General features: G+C 47.4%; 1 protein-coding gene across 3 annotated transcripts in view; it reads left to right on the top strand.

Annotated features, from left to right (window-relative positions):
- Positions 1–229: 229 nt before the first annotated feature.
- LOC146797209 (uncharacterized) overlaps positions 230–17,188 on the top strand; it is an 84,989-nt gene continuing 68,030 nt past the window's right edge. The window contains exons 1-2 of one of the 3 annotated variants that reach the window (XM_085629924.1): positions 230–417; positions 6,428–7,119. In XM_085629924.1, the coding sequence (XP_085486050.1) occupies positions 6,642–7,119 (478 nt within the window). In that variant the 5' untranslated portion in view covers positions 230–417; positions 6,428–6,641. Of the gene's footprint in view, positions 1,400–6,427; positions 7,120–17,188 lie in introns of all 3 variants that reach the window. The other 2 variants (XM_085629923.1, XM_085629926.1) reach the window with 2 other exon arrangements.

Below are 17,188 nucleotides of genomic sequence, written 5' to 3'. Positions count from 1 at the left end.
TCTCTGCACACACAGCCTCTGTCCCTTCTCTGCACACACAGCCTCGGTCCTTTCTCTGCACACAGATCCTTCCTCCAGGGTGATGTGCACCCCTCCCACCGCTCGTCTTTACATCACCTTTAACCCGGAACGGAACTCGTCTTCCGCTGTTTATGTCCACCACTCCGAGCAGTGATTGGTTGCTGTGGGCTGCACCACGCGATCATTGGTTGCTACTTACCTTGCAAAAGTGCCACAGGCTCAGCTGTTTATGGTGCATGGGTGGAAAGGACTGGGAGAGACATCTCCGCATTTCAACACAAGGAAGAGGGTGAGCACATCTCTGCATTTCAACACAAGGAAGAAGAGGGAGAGCACATCTCCAAATTTCAACACAAGGAAGAGGGTGAGCACATCTCTGCATCGCAGCACAAGAGGGTGAGCACATCTCTGCATTTCAGCATAAGGAAGAGGGTGAGCATATCTCCACATTTCAACACAAGGAAGAGGGTGAGCACATCTCTGCATTTCAACATAAGGAAAAGGGTGAGCACATCTCTGCATCGCAGCACAAGAGGGTGAGCACATCTCTGCGTTTCAACACAAGGAAAAGGGTGAGCACATCTCTGCATCGCAGCACAAGAGGGTGAGCACATCTATGCATTTCAGCATAAGGAAGAGGGTGAGCATATCTCCACATTTCAACACAAGGAAGAGGGTGAGCACATCTCTGCATTTCAACACAAGGAAGAGGGAGAGCATATCTCCACATTTCAGCACAAGGGAGAGGGTGAGCATATCTCTGCATTTCAACACAAAGAAGAAGAGGGAGAACACATCTCCGCATTTCAGCACAAGAAAGAGGGTGAGCACATCTCTGCATTTCAACACAAGGAAGAGGGTGAGCACATAACTGCATCTCAATACAAGGAAGAGGGTGAGCAGATCTCCGCATTTCAACACAAGGAAGAGGGTGAGCACATCTCCGCATTTGAACACAAAGAAGAGGGAGAGCACATCTCTGCATTTCAACACAAGGAAGAAGAGGGAGAGCACATCTCTGCATTTCAACACAAGGAAGAAGAGGGAGAGCACATCTCCGCATTTCAACACAAGGAAGAGGGAGCACATCTCAGCATTTTAACACAAGGAAGAAGAGGGAGAGCACATCTCCGCATTTCAACACAAGGAAGAAGAGGGAGAGCACATCTCTGCATTTCAACACAAGGAAGAGGGAGCACATCTCAGCATTTTAACACAAGGAAGAAGAGGGAGAGCACAGCTCCACATTTCAACACAAGGAAGAAGAGGGAGAGCACATCCCTGCATCTCAGCATGCTATATGTGACTCTCCTCTTCGGTGTTGCGGAGGCGGGGACTATAGCGAGTCCTGTTACCTGCCGTGAAGGGACTGACGAAGGTGATGCATGAGTAGTGGTCTCGAAATGCATCATGTGGCCCTGATTAGAAGTCGGTACCACCTGCAAACCCCACACCAGTGAAAGTATGGTATTTATGATTATTATCAACACATGTCAAGCAGAGTGACATATAGCGTGGTCCTGATGAATGCCAAGAACCTTTTGGACTTTAGAGGCAGAAACATGTTGACCAGATCTTAATATAGGGGAACATCCATATGCCTAGTTCACTTAGCTTGGTTTTAATCTATCCATTGGGGGTATTAATAAAGATTATTCTCACCCACCAAGAAATAGTTTTACCTCACACATATATTAATTTTGTTTTGCACTCTGCCCCTCGCAAAACCCTGGTTTGGATGACATAAAACACCTCCCGCTCCTCTCCTACGGGGGAGTTGTAGCCCGCACGGGGTCCCTTGCGGTCCCAGTGCGAAGAGGGGACCCAATGATGAAGCATGTCACCCAAGGGGGAGGGAGGGTTCTCGTCTTAACACAGTAGTTCTTCTCCCTTTCCCCCTTTTGTTGTCTTCATCTCAGTATACCATCTGTGTACTTATGTGAGATCGATTATATGGAGTGGTACCGTTGATGGTAAGGATTACTCCTATAAGGCCCCCTAGTGTGAGATACCACTGCTCAAGCAACACAGGGTTGCAAGTTGTTAAGACGCTTTGGCTCTGTGCCAGCGGTCAGACGCGGTCTCTATTTTTCTACTAGTGTCAGCATATGTCTGGTCGGCAGCGAGACAAGGGTTCAACCAGCAGCAGAAGGGCCTTCCCTTTTGCGGATCAGTTGCCACCTCTTTTGAGGTAGTGGCAACCCATCGAAGGCTGTACGACAATTGAAGTCCCAAACTATTCTTACATACAATAGTGAATGGAACGCCGCCCCTTTGACTCCGTCTATAAATTGAGATTCAGTAGGGATTGGTAAATCCATTTTGTGAATTGGAAATGATTCCTGATTTGCAAAATGGAATTCATCCATACCAAAAACATTTTGTGATTATAAACCCTCACTTTGCAAACTCCAGGGTTTGCAACTGCAAAATGGCTGTGTACATTAGACCTATAATTCTTTATTCCAGGCTAAAGGCAATGATGGAATGTAATGCAAAAAAGATTATTCCTCTGCAGTACTTTAGCCACAAACAAACCCCTGGTAAAGAGAACTTCATGCTGAAAGCAGAGTGTAGCACACCAATAAGTCATATTTTTAATAAGTAACAAATTATTGAACCCAATAGAGTGGAGTGGTGCAGGGCCCAATAGAGTGGAGTGGTGCAGTGTAGAGTGCAGTGGCGTAGAGTGAAGTGGCATTGACTGCAGTGGTGCAGAGTTGAGTGGAGCGGCCTAGACCAGAGTGGGGAAGAGTGCAGAGGTGCATAGCAGAGTGGTGTAGATTGCAGAGGTGCATAGCAGAGTGGGGTAGAGTGCAGAGGTGCATAGCAGAGTGGTGTAGATTGCAGAGGTGCATAGCAGAGTGGTGTAGAGTGCAGAGGTGCATAGCAGAGTGGTGTAGAGTGCAGAGGTGCATAGCAGAGTGGTGTAGAGTGCAGTGGTGCATAGCAGAGTGGGGTAGAGTGCAGAGGTGCATAGCAGAGTGGGGTAGAGTGCAGAGGTGCATAGCAGAGTGGTGTAGATTGCAGAGGTGCATAGCAGAGTGGTGTAGAGTGCAGAGGTGCATAGCAGAGTGGTGTAGAGTGCAGAGGTGCATAGCAGAGTGGTGTAGAGTGCAGAGGTGCATAGCAGAGTGGTGTAGAGTGCAGTGGTGCATAGCAGAGTGGGGTAGAGTGCAGAGGTGCATAGCAGAGTGGGGTAGAGTGCAGAGGTGCATAGCAGAGTGTTGTAGAGTGCAGAGGTGCATAGCAGTGTGGGTAGAGTGCATAGCAGAGTGGGGTAGAGTGCAGAGGTGCATAGCAGAGTGGGGTAGAGTGCAGAGGTGCATAGCAGAGTGGGGTAGAGTGCAGAGGTGCATAGCAATTTGCATAAACTAGAATGATGGTCAGTAGAGTAAAGAGGCATAGAGTGAAGTGGCGTAGTGTGGAGTGATGCAGAGTGGAGTGGTGTAGAGTAGGGTGGAGTGGCGTAAAGTGGAGTGTCTATGGTGTGGTAGCGCACTGCCATTACAAACAACAGATCTTCAATAGAAAATACCATTATTAGATTTGCACACACATACCGTGTACTGATAAAAGGATACAGCTCACAAACAATAGTGGAAATGTCATTATGTAACATCTTGTTTTTTTTTTATCATATTAAAATATTTGTTTCACCACACTTAAGAATTACCAAAAAATGTGCTCTATTTGTGCTTCTCTAATTCAAATAAATTATAAAATATCGGCACAGTTAATTTACAGACATTTACATTTTGTTGTGTGCTAGAAAAAATAACATGGTGTAGCTTCCCATCCAGCACATACCCAGTAGCCAGCAAGATTATTCATTTATTTAATGAGTTTTAGATACAGCGCTGGCTAGACCCAAAGGTATCAGAGCACTTTACAAGAGTATCCACAGAGGTACAATAAATTACACAAAGTTACACAGTAAAAACAGGGGTTAAGGACATGAGAATAATCGAGGATGGCAAACGAAGACGCTAGGTGAGGCAACGAAAAGCAGTGGGATAACAGTAAAAGCGGCAGAAAATAGGATACAAAAACTATCTAAGGGGAAGGAGGAGGGGGGACAGAAAGAAAAGGACAGGAAGGCAGATAAGGACAGGAAAGTGAGAGTGAAACAAAACGAGAGAGGGAACCAGAGATAATAAGATTGACAACGAGGTGTAGGTCAGAGGCACAGTAGAGACGATAGAAAGGTCGTCCGGCTGAAGACAGAGAAGGAAAGGTAAACACCAAGCTCCCTCGGAAGACAGAGCCTGACATTTGACCTCTGTCCTGAATGCACAGCAAATGTGACAAGATAAGAACAGGATTTTAAGGTCTGTTTACAGAAAGGAGCAGGATGGAAAGATACCATAGAGGGGCCTGGGAAGGGACAAAATGAAGCTGGACAGCCTAAAACAAATAAAGCCAGCAAACAGAAAGCAATCAAATGTTTGTTACAAAACACAAAACCAATGGTAAGCAAGGGGCGGAATACATTCAGAAGGAAGCTTTCAGAATGCCCCCAAGATGTTGATAGCAAACCAGACAGCTGGGCTGCCGTCGGCTTCGACCTATAAAGGAGGCATTCTGCAGCGCAAACACAAGGAAGGAGGTCTAGTGTAGCTTGCAGGCCACATCTCTGCATTCATAACCATTCACCTTGAGTCCTAATATGAATCCTACCCAAAAGCAATGTTGTCCTTCATCTTGTACCTGTTTTTTTCCTGATACTGATAAATCACGTGTTGTTAACTTCTTGAAATCTTATGAACAGCAAACAAATTCTTTCTGATCTTCCAGAGACTTCTAGTTTCAGTTTTTCTCTAGAGAGCCGCTCCATATCTTTTTAGGTCGAGCCTGCAGGCAGCATGCTGCCTCGCGACAACTATTGTACTTAAAACAAAATCTCAAAAGAGGCTTTAAGCCTGTCCAGTCCTTACCATTTGCTTAAATCAATCTCGCTCTAAATTCCATGCTTCTGATTGGTCAGCACGTCTTCCTGCTTTCACTTTTTAAGTTTGGCCTGCACTTTTTAGGTTTTCCTGCAAAATCTCTTGTAAATAAAAAATAAACATCTTAAAAGGGGCTTAGAGCCCACCCATTACTTACCTATAATTACAATTGGTTGACTCTCACGTCACTTTCGTATCTGTGCTTCCTATTGGTCAGTGCCTCCTCCTTGCCTCCGGCTTCCTTTTCAAGTCCTCGTCCTGCGATGGAGCTTCAACCAATTACTCCTTCCTGTGGGCAGTGTCGTTCCACTTGCCGCAGGCTCCTGCAGGTACTCCTTTCAAAAAAAATAATCAAAATGCATTAGCTGTTTTTAACCCGCCCTTTCCTTGTTTTAAACCCAAACGCCTCTGTTGTTTTTAACCAACCACCGCACCCTGCAGATTTAACCACCTCCTCCTCCTTCCGCTCTCCTTTTTATCACCCACCCACGTTTCAGCCACCTCCCCTGCCATCCCTTGTTCCCCATCCTCATGCCTCATGTCCTTTTTATAGGCACGGGGAGTTTGAATTTTTTTTGCCCAGAATTACAGAGTGTTGAGCCGATGCTGAGACTCAGACCTGGTTCCTCACTTCCAAAGTTGGCAGCTCTGGCCATTAAGCCACATGTATCTGCACCCATTATTCTGCATGCATGGTGGTGGTTTGTGAGTTGTTTACCAGTAGCACTGTACCTTATATTTTGAAACCTTAATATATGCAGGAGAGAAAATGTGACATAATTTTGCATTGTAGCACATCGGTGCTAATATCACATTCTACAACAATGTATTCTAACCAAAGTGTTATTTGCCAAGATAATGTCCCTTGAAGAAAGTTACCCTACTGAGGAATTCAAAATGTGACACTGGCAGCAGACATTCAGCACAGACCACACATTGTTTATACATTTTTGGTTGTGGAAAGGATTAAACTATTGTTTCAGAAAAGCACCCCTCCTCTCCACGGTACGCCACCCTCCTCCACGCCACGCCACTCTTCTCTACTCCACATAACTCTACGGCACTCCATTCTACAGCACTCTACTCTGTGCCACTCTACTGTTCTCTCTTCTAGGCGACACCAATAACTTTTAGCCATGCTGATCAGCAGCCATTGGAACAGCCAATAGCTCTCACACAGGTGAGGCCTGTTGGCAATGCCAATGCTTTTTTTCTTTACCATTTGCAGTATAATATATTTTCCCACTGTCTTTATTCTGAATGACTTTTTCTTTGCAGAGTGTGATTTTTTTTTTTTTATCTCCTCCTATACCAGTGAGGGAGTTTATCGCATTAGAGCACACCTGGCTCCAACAGCTTGTTGCACGTGTGTGGCCTGTGAGCTTAAGCAAGCTGTGAGAATGTGTTATATATGAATCACTTGTGTGACTTTTAACGCTCGTCTTTGGTTCTTTTAGGTGCTCCAAGTCATGAGCTGTCGAGCCGAAGCTTTGTAAAATCATAATGCTGTGTTTATGTCACGGGCGTGAGAGGGAATGCACATTGTGTGGAACTGGTAAAGCATGTTATCACCTGGCCACAGAGGCGTGAGTAGCTGATGTGTGACTCCACTGGGAAGAGGATCCGCTGCATGCGGTGCATGTGGACAGCAAAGGGTCAAGAGTGCTGTACATGCACATGGCGTGGAGTTCAGGACATGCACAGCTAACCATGCAGACAGGCCGTGCACCATCTGCAGAGAGGTTACTGGCTCCGAGACGAGACATTGGGCTTGTCAAGATGGACCCAGAGGAAGACCCAGATGCCTTCCTGTGTACTGAGGAAAGTTGCCGCAAGAGGTTCCGCAGTCTGACTTTGACTTCTGGAGCACGACCACGGACAGTGGCCACTCAGTTGGAAGGCTTGGGCAGGAAGTGGCTGAAACCAGAGATCCGGAATCCTGACCAGATTGTGGAGCTCATCATCATTGAACAGTTCATCCAGACCCTGCCGGAGAAGGCTGGGGAGTGGTTAAGCCATTACCCTGTGTCGACACTTGACATGGTCGTGAGGCTGCTTGAAGAATACTTCACAGAAGGAGGCTTCAGAACAGAGGATGTGAATTCTAGTTTTGAGATGACTGCCCAGGAGCCAGCGACCACGTCCAAAGGTAGGTGGTGGCTTTAGGAGGATGAATGGAAGGGATAACTTGTTTATAGTCAGTAAAATGTCTGTACGCGGACCACCCAACCCAAGACCCAAAAGTCACAGATGTATATGTTGGTAGGACTAACACAGCCTTTCATTTATCCAAGTCCTGTAATATGCATACCTTTTTAAGAGCTAATAATCAGATGCCCAGAAACTATGCAGTATGTGTGAACTATTGAACATGTCAGGATAATAATGACAGCCATCATTTTATTGGCAATAGGAAGGCGGTGAGGGTTGTCGAGTCTTTATGCATCATCCAGACGTTTCCGTCCAATAGCCTTTCGACTTCATCAGAGGTAGTACAAAGTTATATGGAGTGTAAAAAGCAGTACATGGGCAAGAAGAAGCGGTTGTGAAAAGCTCTTCTAATCTGCATTTTGTCAACTTTCTACTCTATTTTGATAGTTCAATTTCTATTCTGTATCTTTCACAATCTGTCTGTCTCTGATGCTTGTCATGTGCCTTTTCTGCACAACCCAGTGATTTTTTTAGGCCGAAGCCTACCAGACAGTGCAGCTGTCTGGTTTGATAAAGACATCGTGGGGGCATCTAGAAAGCTTCCCTGGGAATGTATTCCGCCCTTTGCTTACCGTTGGCTTTGTGGTTTGTAACTAAAATATTCTGGCTTTCTGTTTCCTGGCTTTATTTATTTTAGGCTGTTCAGCTTCAGTTCATCCCTCCCAAGGAGCAAAGCCTGCTCACACTACCTCGCTTTGTATTCTTCCACGAGTGCTCCTTTCTGTAAACAGGCCCGTAAATCTTGTTCTTATCTTGTCACATTTGCGGTGAATTCACAGACAGAGGTCAAATGTCATGCTCTGTCTTCCGAGGGAGTTTGGTGTTTACTTTTCCTTCTCTGACTTCAAAGTGAGAGGATTTATCTGACAATCTTGCTGGATATTGAGGTTAGGAATGGGTGTTTTTAGGTCTCGCTGGCGTTGCAGCGCGAAGCGCTGCCGCCAATGAGACTATTGTTGCCGTGTTTACTCCCAAGGGAGACAGACCTGGGCACGAGCCGATTCTGGTCTGGGCACGAGCCGATTCTGGTCTGTGAACGCGCTTCACAGTGGAACAGCTTGTGCGCGTTAATTCCAGTTGAGTGCTCGTATCCGGAAGATGTGCTGCGCCGATTCTGGTCTGGGCATGAGCCGATTCTGGTCTGTGAACGCGCTTCACAGTGGAACAGCTTGTGCGCGTTAATTCCAGTTGAGTGCTCGTCTCCGGAAGACGTGCTGCGCATTAATTATAGTTGAGTGCTCCAGCAGCCTGGGGCGCCTGTCGACATGCTGTGCTAATGATTACTGTTGGGTCTCATGCTGTGATAATTGTCACTTTCTGTGTTGTGATCGGGAGCAGGCGTATTACTGGCGCCACCGCCACGCCTTCATTAGTCATAAAAGCTGCATGGCAAGCGATAATTAGGGCAGCATGTTTTAGGACATTTTTAGCAATTACTTTGTTTACTTAGTGCTATTAGTGATATCTTTCGTGCATCCAATGCTCTATTTAAACGTGCAGCACTGAACATTTTCAAAGAAGGCGAATCAGCGACATTCATTGGAGACACGACCTATTTGAAGACGCTTGTTTTACTGGGGTAAGTTCTGTGAACTGTTTAGTTTGTTGACTTTATTATAGTATAACTGGCAGGGTTGGCTAAATTATGCGAGAAGAGGAAAAATTTGCAGGAGATGATGGTATGAGGCAAGTGTGGCAAATGTATAATTATGCGTACACCATATAAAAGCAAGTGGCAAAATGTCCGGTGTTGGGCGGATGGGTTCACTGTGCTGTTGCGTCGCCAGTAGGTGTGGTTATGAGTGCATGTGACTAGCTGGCGACATGTCCTTGTACTGTTACTTGCCTTTGCACTTGTTTTTTTTTTGCATATATATATAGCACGAACTCGACCCGAAGTTTATTGGAGCGCTTTACACGAGCACCGTATTTACATTACACATTCAGGCACGGGGAGATTAAGTGATTTGCCCAGAATCACAGGATGTTGATGCGACCTCGGGGCTCAAACTCTGGTTTACAGCACCAAAGTCGGCAGTTTAGCCGACGGACCACATCCTCGCCCTTGCCCTGCTGATTTTCAGGGACGGCTGCTCTGTCTTCACAAGGGTCGGGCGAACTATGACTGCCTGACCTGGAACAGATCTGTTAGGTGTTTGTATTTATTTTTTAGTTTTTTTTATTTAGCGCAAACTCAATCCGTAGGTATTGGAGCACTTTACATGTATACCACATCCATTATAGAAGGACACATTCATGTTTGGTAGGTACGTGGATGTTAAGTTATTCATAACCGGCGGAGCCAAGGCTGGTCTCTCTACCTCTGTGACTCCGGTTGCTGCTCGCACCTCGTGTATAGCTGGTTTTCCTAGTTATCTTGCGAATACAAAAGCGGGCCTTGCTGTGTTTCTGTTTAAAGGCTACACATAAGGGGCTCAGCTGATCGAATTATAACCAGCTGTCCAACACAATACCGGCAGAAGGGCTCAGTGAGACGTACACTTGTAAGGGGTTACACTCCCGGCAAGTCTGCCTCAGCCTTCATTCTTCCGAGGTGGATCAATTGAATACCATTGATTGGGTAGTAGTTATATCTGTTAACCGAGCGTAGAAATGGAGCAAATTTAATACGGATTGCTATTTGAAAAGTATAATTTTTTTCCAATATGCCAGATGAATTTGTCTTTATGTTCTTGGGACATAAGAATCTTGTAGTGTGTACATCAGGCGGGTCATGTGTCTTTGGAAAACTAGCACCTTTTTGTGATATTGTAGTTGCATGATAGTTTCACATTATAATAGTGGGGGCTCGGATGTCAAACCTCCTTTCCGGGTGTTGGTCCTTGCCAGCAGTCATCACCTACTGCCAAAGACTTGCTTTTTAAAATGTATATCACCTGTCCACCTCCTTCCCCTTCCGGTACCCCCCTCACTAGTGCCCTCTGTCCCTTTCATTTTCACCCTTCCAGCCTCTCTTCCCCCGTTCTCTCTCGGTCTGCCATTTCTCTCCATGCCCCCATTTCTCTCTCCCTGTGCCCCCTTTCTCTCTCTCCCTGTACCCCCCTTACTTTCCATCCCATTTTCCCATAGCTTTGGCTGCAGGTTAGTTGGCACAACTCCTGTGAGAGAAGTGTCTCTAGATTAGGTGGCACGTGCCCCTGCTGGGACCATGGTCAGGCGTTTGTCTGTTACACAGAAAACCACGTCTCCGTTAAACTGCAGTTTGAGAGTATTTTTGGTTATTGTGTTTATTTACTGTACCAAATGAATCATGGTGGAACCGGGAATCTTATGCCAGAGCATCCCAGGAATCCAAAAAGTAAAACTGAAAAAACACATTTTGGAGAAAAATCATGTGATGTTGCAGAAATCGCTTAATCTCTTAGTGGTGTTTAATGTAGGTTCATTTACAAACCCCAGCCATCATATAAGGTCTCTGGAATGCCTTAGACCTGGCAGAGTCTCTTGAAGCCCATGAGCAACAGTAAAGAGCATGTTCACCGCTGAAGAGAGTGACCACTTCACCATTCATCCCTTTGTGCCTGCAAACAGAGCTGAACACTTCACCTTTAACCACTTTGCATCTGCAAACAGAGCTGACCACTTCACCAGCTGAACAACATTTGCACAAGCGTCGCTGACACCCCGTACTACCGATTTTTTTATTGCAGATGATGCCCCAATCACTTCAAGTACATTTGTTGTGATCGGTAGTCCCTGTCCCCTGCTATACATTCCATCGTAAATTTTTAGATCCTGTTTTTTGTATTTTTATTCATCCATACACACTCCTTTACGTTAAAATAGCCATAGCTTTACTGTACAGTTGCTAGAATAGCTTATAATATGGTATAGTGTGTAATTTTTAAATAATCACTCCACTGCAAACAAAATAATTGATCAAAAACACTGCCATTTACAATGCCAGTAGCTCCAACTGCAACAAATGGATGTATGTCGTTACAACGCACACTTTTACAACGCATGCACTTACAACGCATTTTTTACAACGCAACATCCATTACAACGCATTCCATTACATAGCATGACACTACAACGCATTTTTAAAAACTACCTTTACAACGCATTCCATTACATCGCATACTACCTTTACAACGCATACCATTACAACGCATAATATTAAATTGCATTTAAGGTAAGTATTAGATAGTATAGGGGTAAAAATTACTTTTCTAACTCCAGGGAGTGCAACAGTAGGGTAAGTGTTGGATAGTATAGGGGTAAAAATTACAATTCTAACTCCAGGGGGTGCAACAGTAGGGAAAGTGTTGGATAGTATAGGGGTAAAAATTACTATTCTAACTCCAGGGGGTGCAACAGTAGGGTAATTGTTGGATAGTATAGGGGTAAAAATTACTATTCTTACTCCAGGGGGTGCAACAGTAGGGTAAGTGTTGGATAGTATAGGGGTAAAAATTACTATTCTAACTCCAGGGGGTGCAACAGTAGGGCAAGTGTTGGATAGTATAGGGGTAAAAATTGCTATTCTAACTCCAGGGGGTGCAACAGTAGGGTAAGTGTTGGATAGTATAGGGGTAAAAATTACTATTCTAACTCCAGGGGGTGCAACAGTAGGGAAAGTGTTGGATAGTATAGGGGTAAAAATTACTATTCTAACTCCAGGGGGTTCAACAGTAGGGAAAGTGTTGGATAGTATAGGGGTAAAAATTACTATTCTAACTCCAGGGGGTGCAACAGTAGGGTAAGTGTTGGATAGTATAGGGGTAAAAATTACTATTCTAACTCCAGGGGGTGCAACAGTAGGGTAAGTGTTGGATAGTATAGGGGTAAAAATTACTATTCTAACTCCAGGGGGTGCAACAGTAGGGAAAGTGTTGGATAGTATAGGGGTAAAAATTACTATTCTAACTCCAGGGGGTGCAACAGTAGGGTAAGTGTTGGATAGTGTAGTGTAATATTATGCGTTGTAATGGTATGCGTTGTAAAGGTAGTATGCGATGTAATGGAATGCGTTGTAAAGGTAGTTTTTAAAAATGCGTTGTAGTGTCATGCTATGTAATGGAATGCGTTGTAATGGATGTTGCGTTGTAAAAAATGCGTTGTAAGTGTAGTGCGTTGTAAAAGTTGCGTTGTAAATGTTGTTCCCCGCAACAAATGCGAGACCTATTGCATTGCAAATGCTTGTTTTTCTAGCACGCAACATTTAAGCGAATTGTGCAAATATTTGTAAACCGTATCGTTTTATTAGGGAAACTATGTCTGTGCGAATGTAATGATCATTTCAATTGAAATGTGTTGTGTGTAAAGTCAGTGTGCTACCACGCCATGCATACTCTACTCTACGCCACTCCACACTACTCTGCATCACTCCATGCCACTGCACTGCCCTGTACTCTGCACCACTCCACTTTACACCCCACACGCCATTGCTCTCAACTCCACTCAACACCACTCCATTCTATGCCACTGCAATCTATACTAGTACACTATACACCCATGCACTTTACTCTGTACCACTCAACTCTACCCCCTGCACTCTACGCCAACCCACTGTACTCCACTCTAATCTACTCTGCACCACTGCACTCTATACTACTGCACTGTACACCACTTTACTCTATGTCACTCTGCACCCCTGCACTCTACTCTGTACCAATCTCCTCTATGCCACTGCACTCATCGCCACTGCACTCTGTCACTCTACTCCACTCTGTGCCATGCCACTCTGTGCCACGCCGCTCTATGCCACTGCACTCTACACCACTCTACTCTAAACCTCTGCACCCTACACCACTGCAATCATCACTGCTCTGTATGCCACTGCACTCTACTTTATACCACTGCTCTCTATTCCACTCTACGCCACTGCACTCTATGCCACTCTATAACACTCTACTCTGCAACACCACATTCTACACAACAGCATTCTATACTAATGATCTCTACAACACAGCACTCTACGCCACTCTATTCTGTATCACTGTACTCTACGCCACTGCACTCTGCAGTACTCCACTCTATGCCTCTGAACTCTATGCAACTACCCTCTGCACCACTCTATGCCAATACACTCTCTGGCACTCTACTTAGCGCTGCACCACTGCACGCTATTGTGAGAAGTTGGCCTGGCATATGCTGTCCACTAGTTATAGTGGGCACCTTGCACCAGTCCAAACAACCCTTATTGATAATAGGTTTTAGGACAACCTTTATTGAAAGCTATCCTAGTGGTAGCTATGGAGAGCGGCCTTCAGGCTAAGTCTTGAAGGAGTGTAAAGCAGCTTGGTTTACCAGATTATAACCTCTTGAATTACTAAATGAAAGGAGATCCACACAAGGTATATATAAAATATTTATTTCTAAACACTCACTACTAATCTCTTTATGAGATTAGAGTCCAAGATACACAATAATACAGTTCTAAAACAACAGTAAATAGCACAATATACAATGGGCCCTAGGGGCGGACCAAACCATATATTAAGAAAGTGGTATAAGAACAACGACTTGATTAGACACAGTGTCTAGAGCACGCAGAATCGCTGGGACCCCAAGGAACCACCCAAGGTAGTGACATAGGAGACCCACGGGGGACATGTGCAGTGTGAGAACACAGCTGCGAGCCCTGTACTATTCTATGGGAAAGTCGCGGTTGGAAATTTAGAAGTTAAGGACACTTAGGAGAGGACTTTGAGCAAACCCCTTTAGACTTAGGAGGTTCTAGAGACAGCACCATGGGAGCACCGGAGTACTCGAGTTACCTTGCCCAGGGAAGCCGGGTCAAATGGTGTCGGGAATCGTCGTTGATTTCAATAGCGATGTGCTGCAAAGTGCTGCTGCTGGGAAAGAGAAAAGTGTCCGGTTTGATCCAATCCTGGATCAAAGATCAGAAGAACCTGAACGCAGAGGGGACAGAGTCTGGGTCACTTGCCAGTGACCAGGGGCACGATAGACGAACGCCCACCAATGTCGGGTGTTTCAGGTGTGAAGAGGTGAAGCTTGACTCTGCGGCCATGTGGACCAGGAGGCGTTGACGATGATCAGGAGCTGGATTCGAGCTGTCCCAGGAAGGATGTCGAGTGCTAAGGTGTCAATGCCGGGATTGGACCCAACAAGCCTTGGCAACAGCAACCCACGCAGGAAGAGAAAAGATGCTTTGGTGTGGACTCGGGAAAGCTGCGAGACCTTCACGTGGTTGGTGTGGGGCCGCCCGCTTCTCCCCGCTATCTTTATCCAACCGGGCGGGGAACCTGGCATCGTCGGGCGAAAGTGACTCACCCGGACCAAAACTGCCTTCACATCGTCTGGTGTGTCGAGGCGCCGCTGGTCCATTGCAACCTCGACTCTCCTAACTCCCCTGCTGCACTAACCGGAATATTGGTCTTGTCTGGATCCCCGCCGAGGGCACTGGACACCCCCAGTGAGTGAGACTTCTTGCTGCTGGCGGTGGCGGGGGTGGGGCCGCCTGAGCGCACCGGGGCTCCGCTTCATACTTTATCACACGAGCCACGGGGAGGGGCCCCTGTAATCACCCAAGAAGACTCCCTGTGTGACATGTGCTGGAGGTCCCCCCTGCTGATACCACGTGGGAGACTAACCTCCGGAAGCTGTCCCAGAGCGGCGCTGTGAGTTTTCGCCTGCCTGGGCCCCGCTGTGCGGTTCACGACTGGGGAGGCCACGCGCTCTGCGATGATGATGGGGCGGACTGCAGCTACGCGAGCCCGGGGACTGGCCCCGCCTACAGGGTCGCAGAAGATGGTGCGGCTGAGGTAGACGGACAGCGACGGATTTCGGATGCGGCTGCTGCCTCGCCGCTAGCCATTGAGTGCCTTGCATGAGACCCCAATTCTGAGCCCCGCCTGCCTCCGTTGCTGTGGCCCTGGACTGCCCGCTACCAGATATATCGAGCATGGTGGGCCGAGTATGGCAGTGACGTCCATACTGCCTCCTGCGACATTGTGAGTGCCGGCTCCCCTGCCGCGAGACTGCCTGCGGATAAGTGACGAGGTGAGACCGGGGCTAGGCAGTGCTGCTTGTGTGGACCGCGGCTCCGATTCCCCCCCTGGTGTGCCAATTACTGATGCGGGAAACGAGGGGGCACGGAGCGGGCGGGCGCTGCCTGTGTTGAGTGCGCTGCTGGGGCCCGATGTGCTTTAGGTGGAGGGCTCCCCTGCTGATGGGATGTAACGGGACACAGCTTGAGCGAACTGCGCTCACACGAAGCGCTGGAAGATAGTGAGCCCTCCCACAGGAAACAAGAAGGCGACGGCTGATTGTGCCTTGTTGCCCATGCGTGTTCTCGCTGATGGAATGAGGTATGTGACTGGGACTCAGCTGAATTGTTAGCAGGCTGTGAGCACCCGGGGGTCCCATGGTCCATCTGCTACTCAAGACGACAAAGGCGGAGATAAGTTAACTGGACTGATCAACATTGTCCCCCCTGTTTTCAGGAGACTACCTGCTGCACACTACTGGTAAAAACGTCTATCCCTGGATGTCACAAGGCGGCCCATGTGAGTGGCAATGGGGACTGAGTTGATATGATGGGCAGTATCTGTGGCCGAATAGGATGATGAGCCCTGCCTGAGCTTTCGGGACTGTGTACGACTGCCCGGGAACCCTTAGTAAGAGCTGAAGCGAGGTCCCTGGCGAGAGACGGACGGGACCCGTTGGCTGTTTGAGGGACACAAATTGATGTTAATGAACCAAAGACTGCAGTACCACTTGAGTCCTGGAGGCATTGCGGTGGGACCACCCGGGGTGTATAGCTGCATAGGTGCATTGTCATTACATCTGATGTCGGGGGCATTCGGACACGGACCGAAGCAGGGGGCGCGCAGACCCTACCGCCGCCAACTGAGCCCAAGATGACGAAGCAGGGGCATACGGATCAAACGGCAAATAAGCTGGATGCAGTGCTCGCAGCAGTGGAGCGGCTGGAAGAAACTATGCATCAGACCCGCACCTCCTTGGAATCTAAAATCGACATGGTAGCTATCGACCTCACTCTCTTACATGCAGACCATCGGAAACTAGTGGACCGTACCACTGCTTTGGAATCTGCACTCACAGACATCAAACCGCAGGTGGTGCAAACAAAGAAACATATACAAGACTTGCTGAAACGCGTGGAGTTTCTGGAAGGCAGAGCTGAGGATTCCGAGGGTCGGGCATGACGCAACAAGGTACGTGTGGTAGGTGTTCCGGAACGCTGGGAAGGGAGAGAGCCTGCTTTACACGTGGAAACTTGGCTCAGTAATCTACTGCCGGAGGGATCCCTTTCACCACACTTTGTCATAGAACGCGCTCATAGGGTTCCGACGAGGCCCCCCCTGCGGGATCAAACCCACGACCCCTGCTACTCCGGATCCTCAACTATCGAGACCGCGACTCTATACTGCAGGAAACCAGGAAGCTCCAAGATATCCAAATTGACAATCACAAAATAATGTTTTTTCCGGATTATACCATTCAGGTACAGCGACAGAGAGTCTCATTCATGGCAATGAAGAAACGCCTTCGGCAAAATGACTTGAAATACTCTCTGTTATTCCCGGCCCGCCTGCGGGTGGTCGCTAACGACAAAACACACTTTTTTGATACGCCAGAGGGAGTGGAGGACTGGCTGGACACATTCACAGGTGCGAGGCCTCAAGATAACACTGTGACAGCGGCACTGCCAAAGCGGAGAGATCCCTTTTGTCGCCGCCGGAGAGAGCGTAGGTCTACAGGAATGAGTGCGCCGCCTTCACCACCGGTGGGCCCCCGCCCAGAGCTGATACTGAGCGGACAGCGAGACGCCCTGCAGGTGGCAGCGGAGATCAGCGGCTCACTGGCAACGGGCAGCGCATCTGGCTCCAGTCTAGCGATGATGAACAGATATATGGCCTGCAGGAATCGCAAGACTCAAATGAACACCCAGATGTCACCCCGCAGACGGCGGACCTCCTAATATGACCACTGTAGGATCCTGCATTTGAATGAAACACGAACTGAGGTATTGGGGTAGCTGTGTGGGGGCATGC

This window comes from Triturus cristatus, chromosome 10 (genome assembly GCF_964204655.1).
Source record: "Triturus cristatus chromosome 10, aTriCri1.1, whole genome shotgun sequence".
Classification (NCBI taxonomy): domain Eukaryota; kingdom Metazoa; phylum Chordata; class Amphibia; order Caudata; family Salamandridae; genus Triturus; species Triturus cristatus.
Note: the sequence above shows the minus strand (reverse complement) of the source record. Positions and strands in the feature narration are given on the sequence as shown.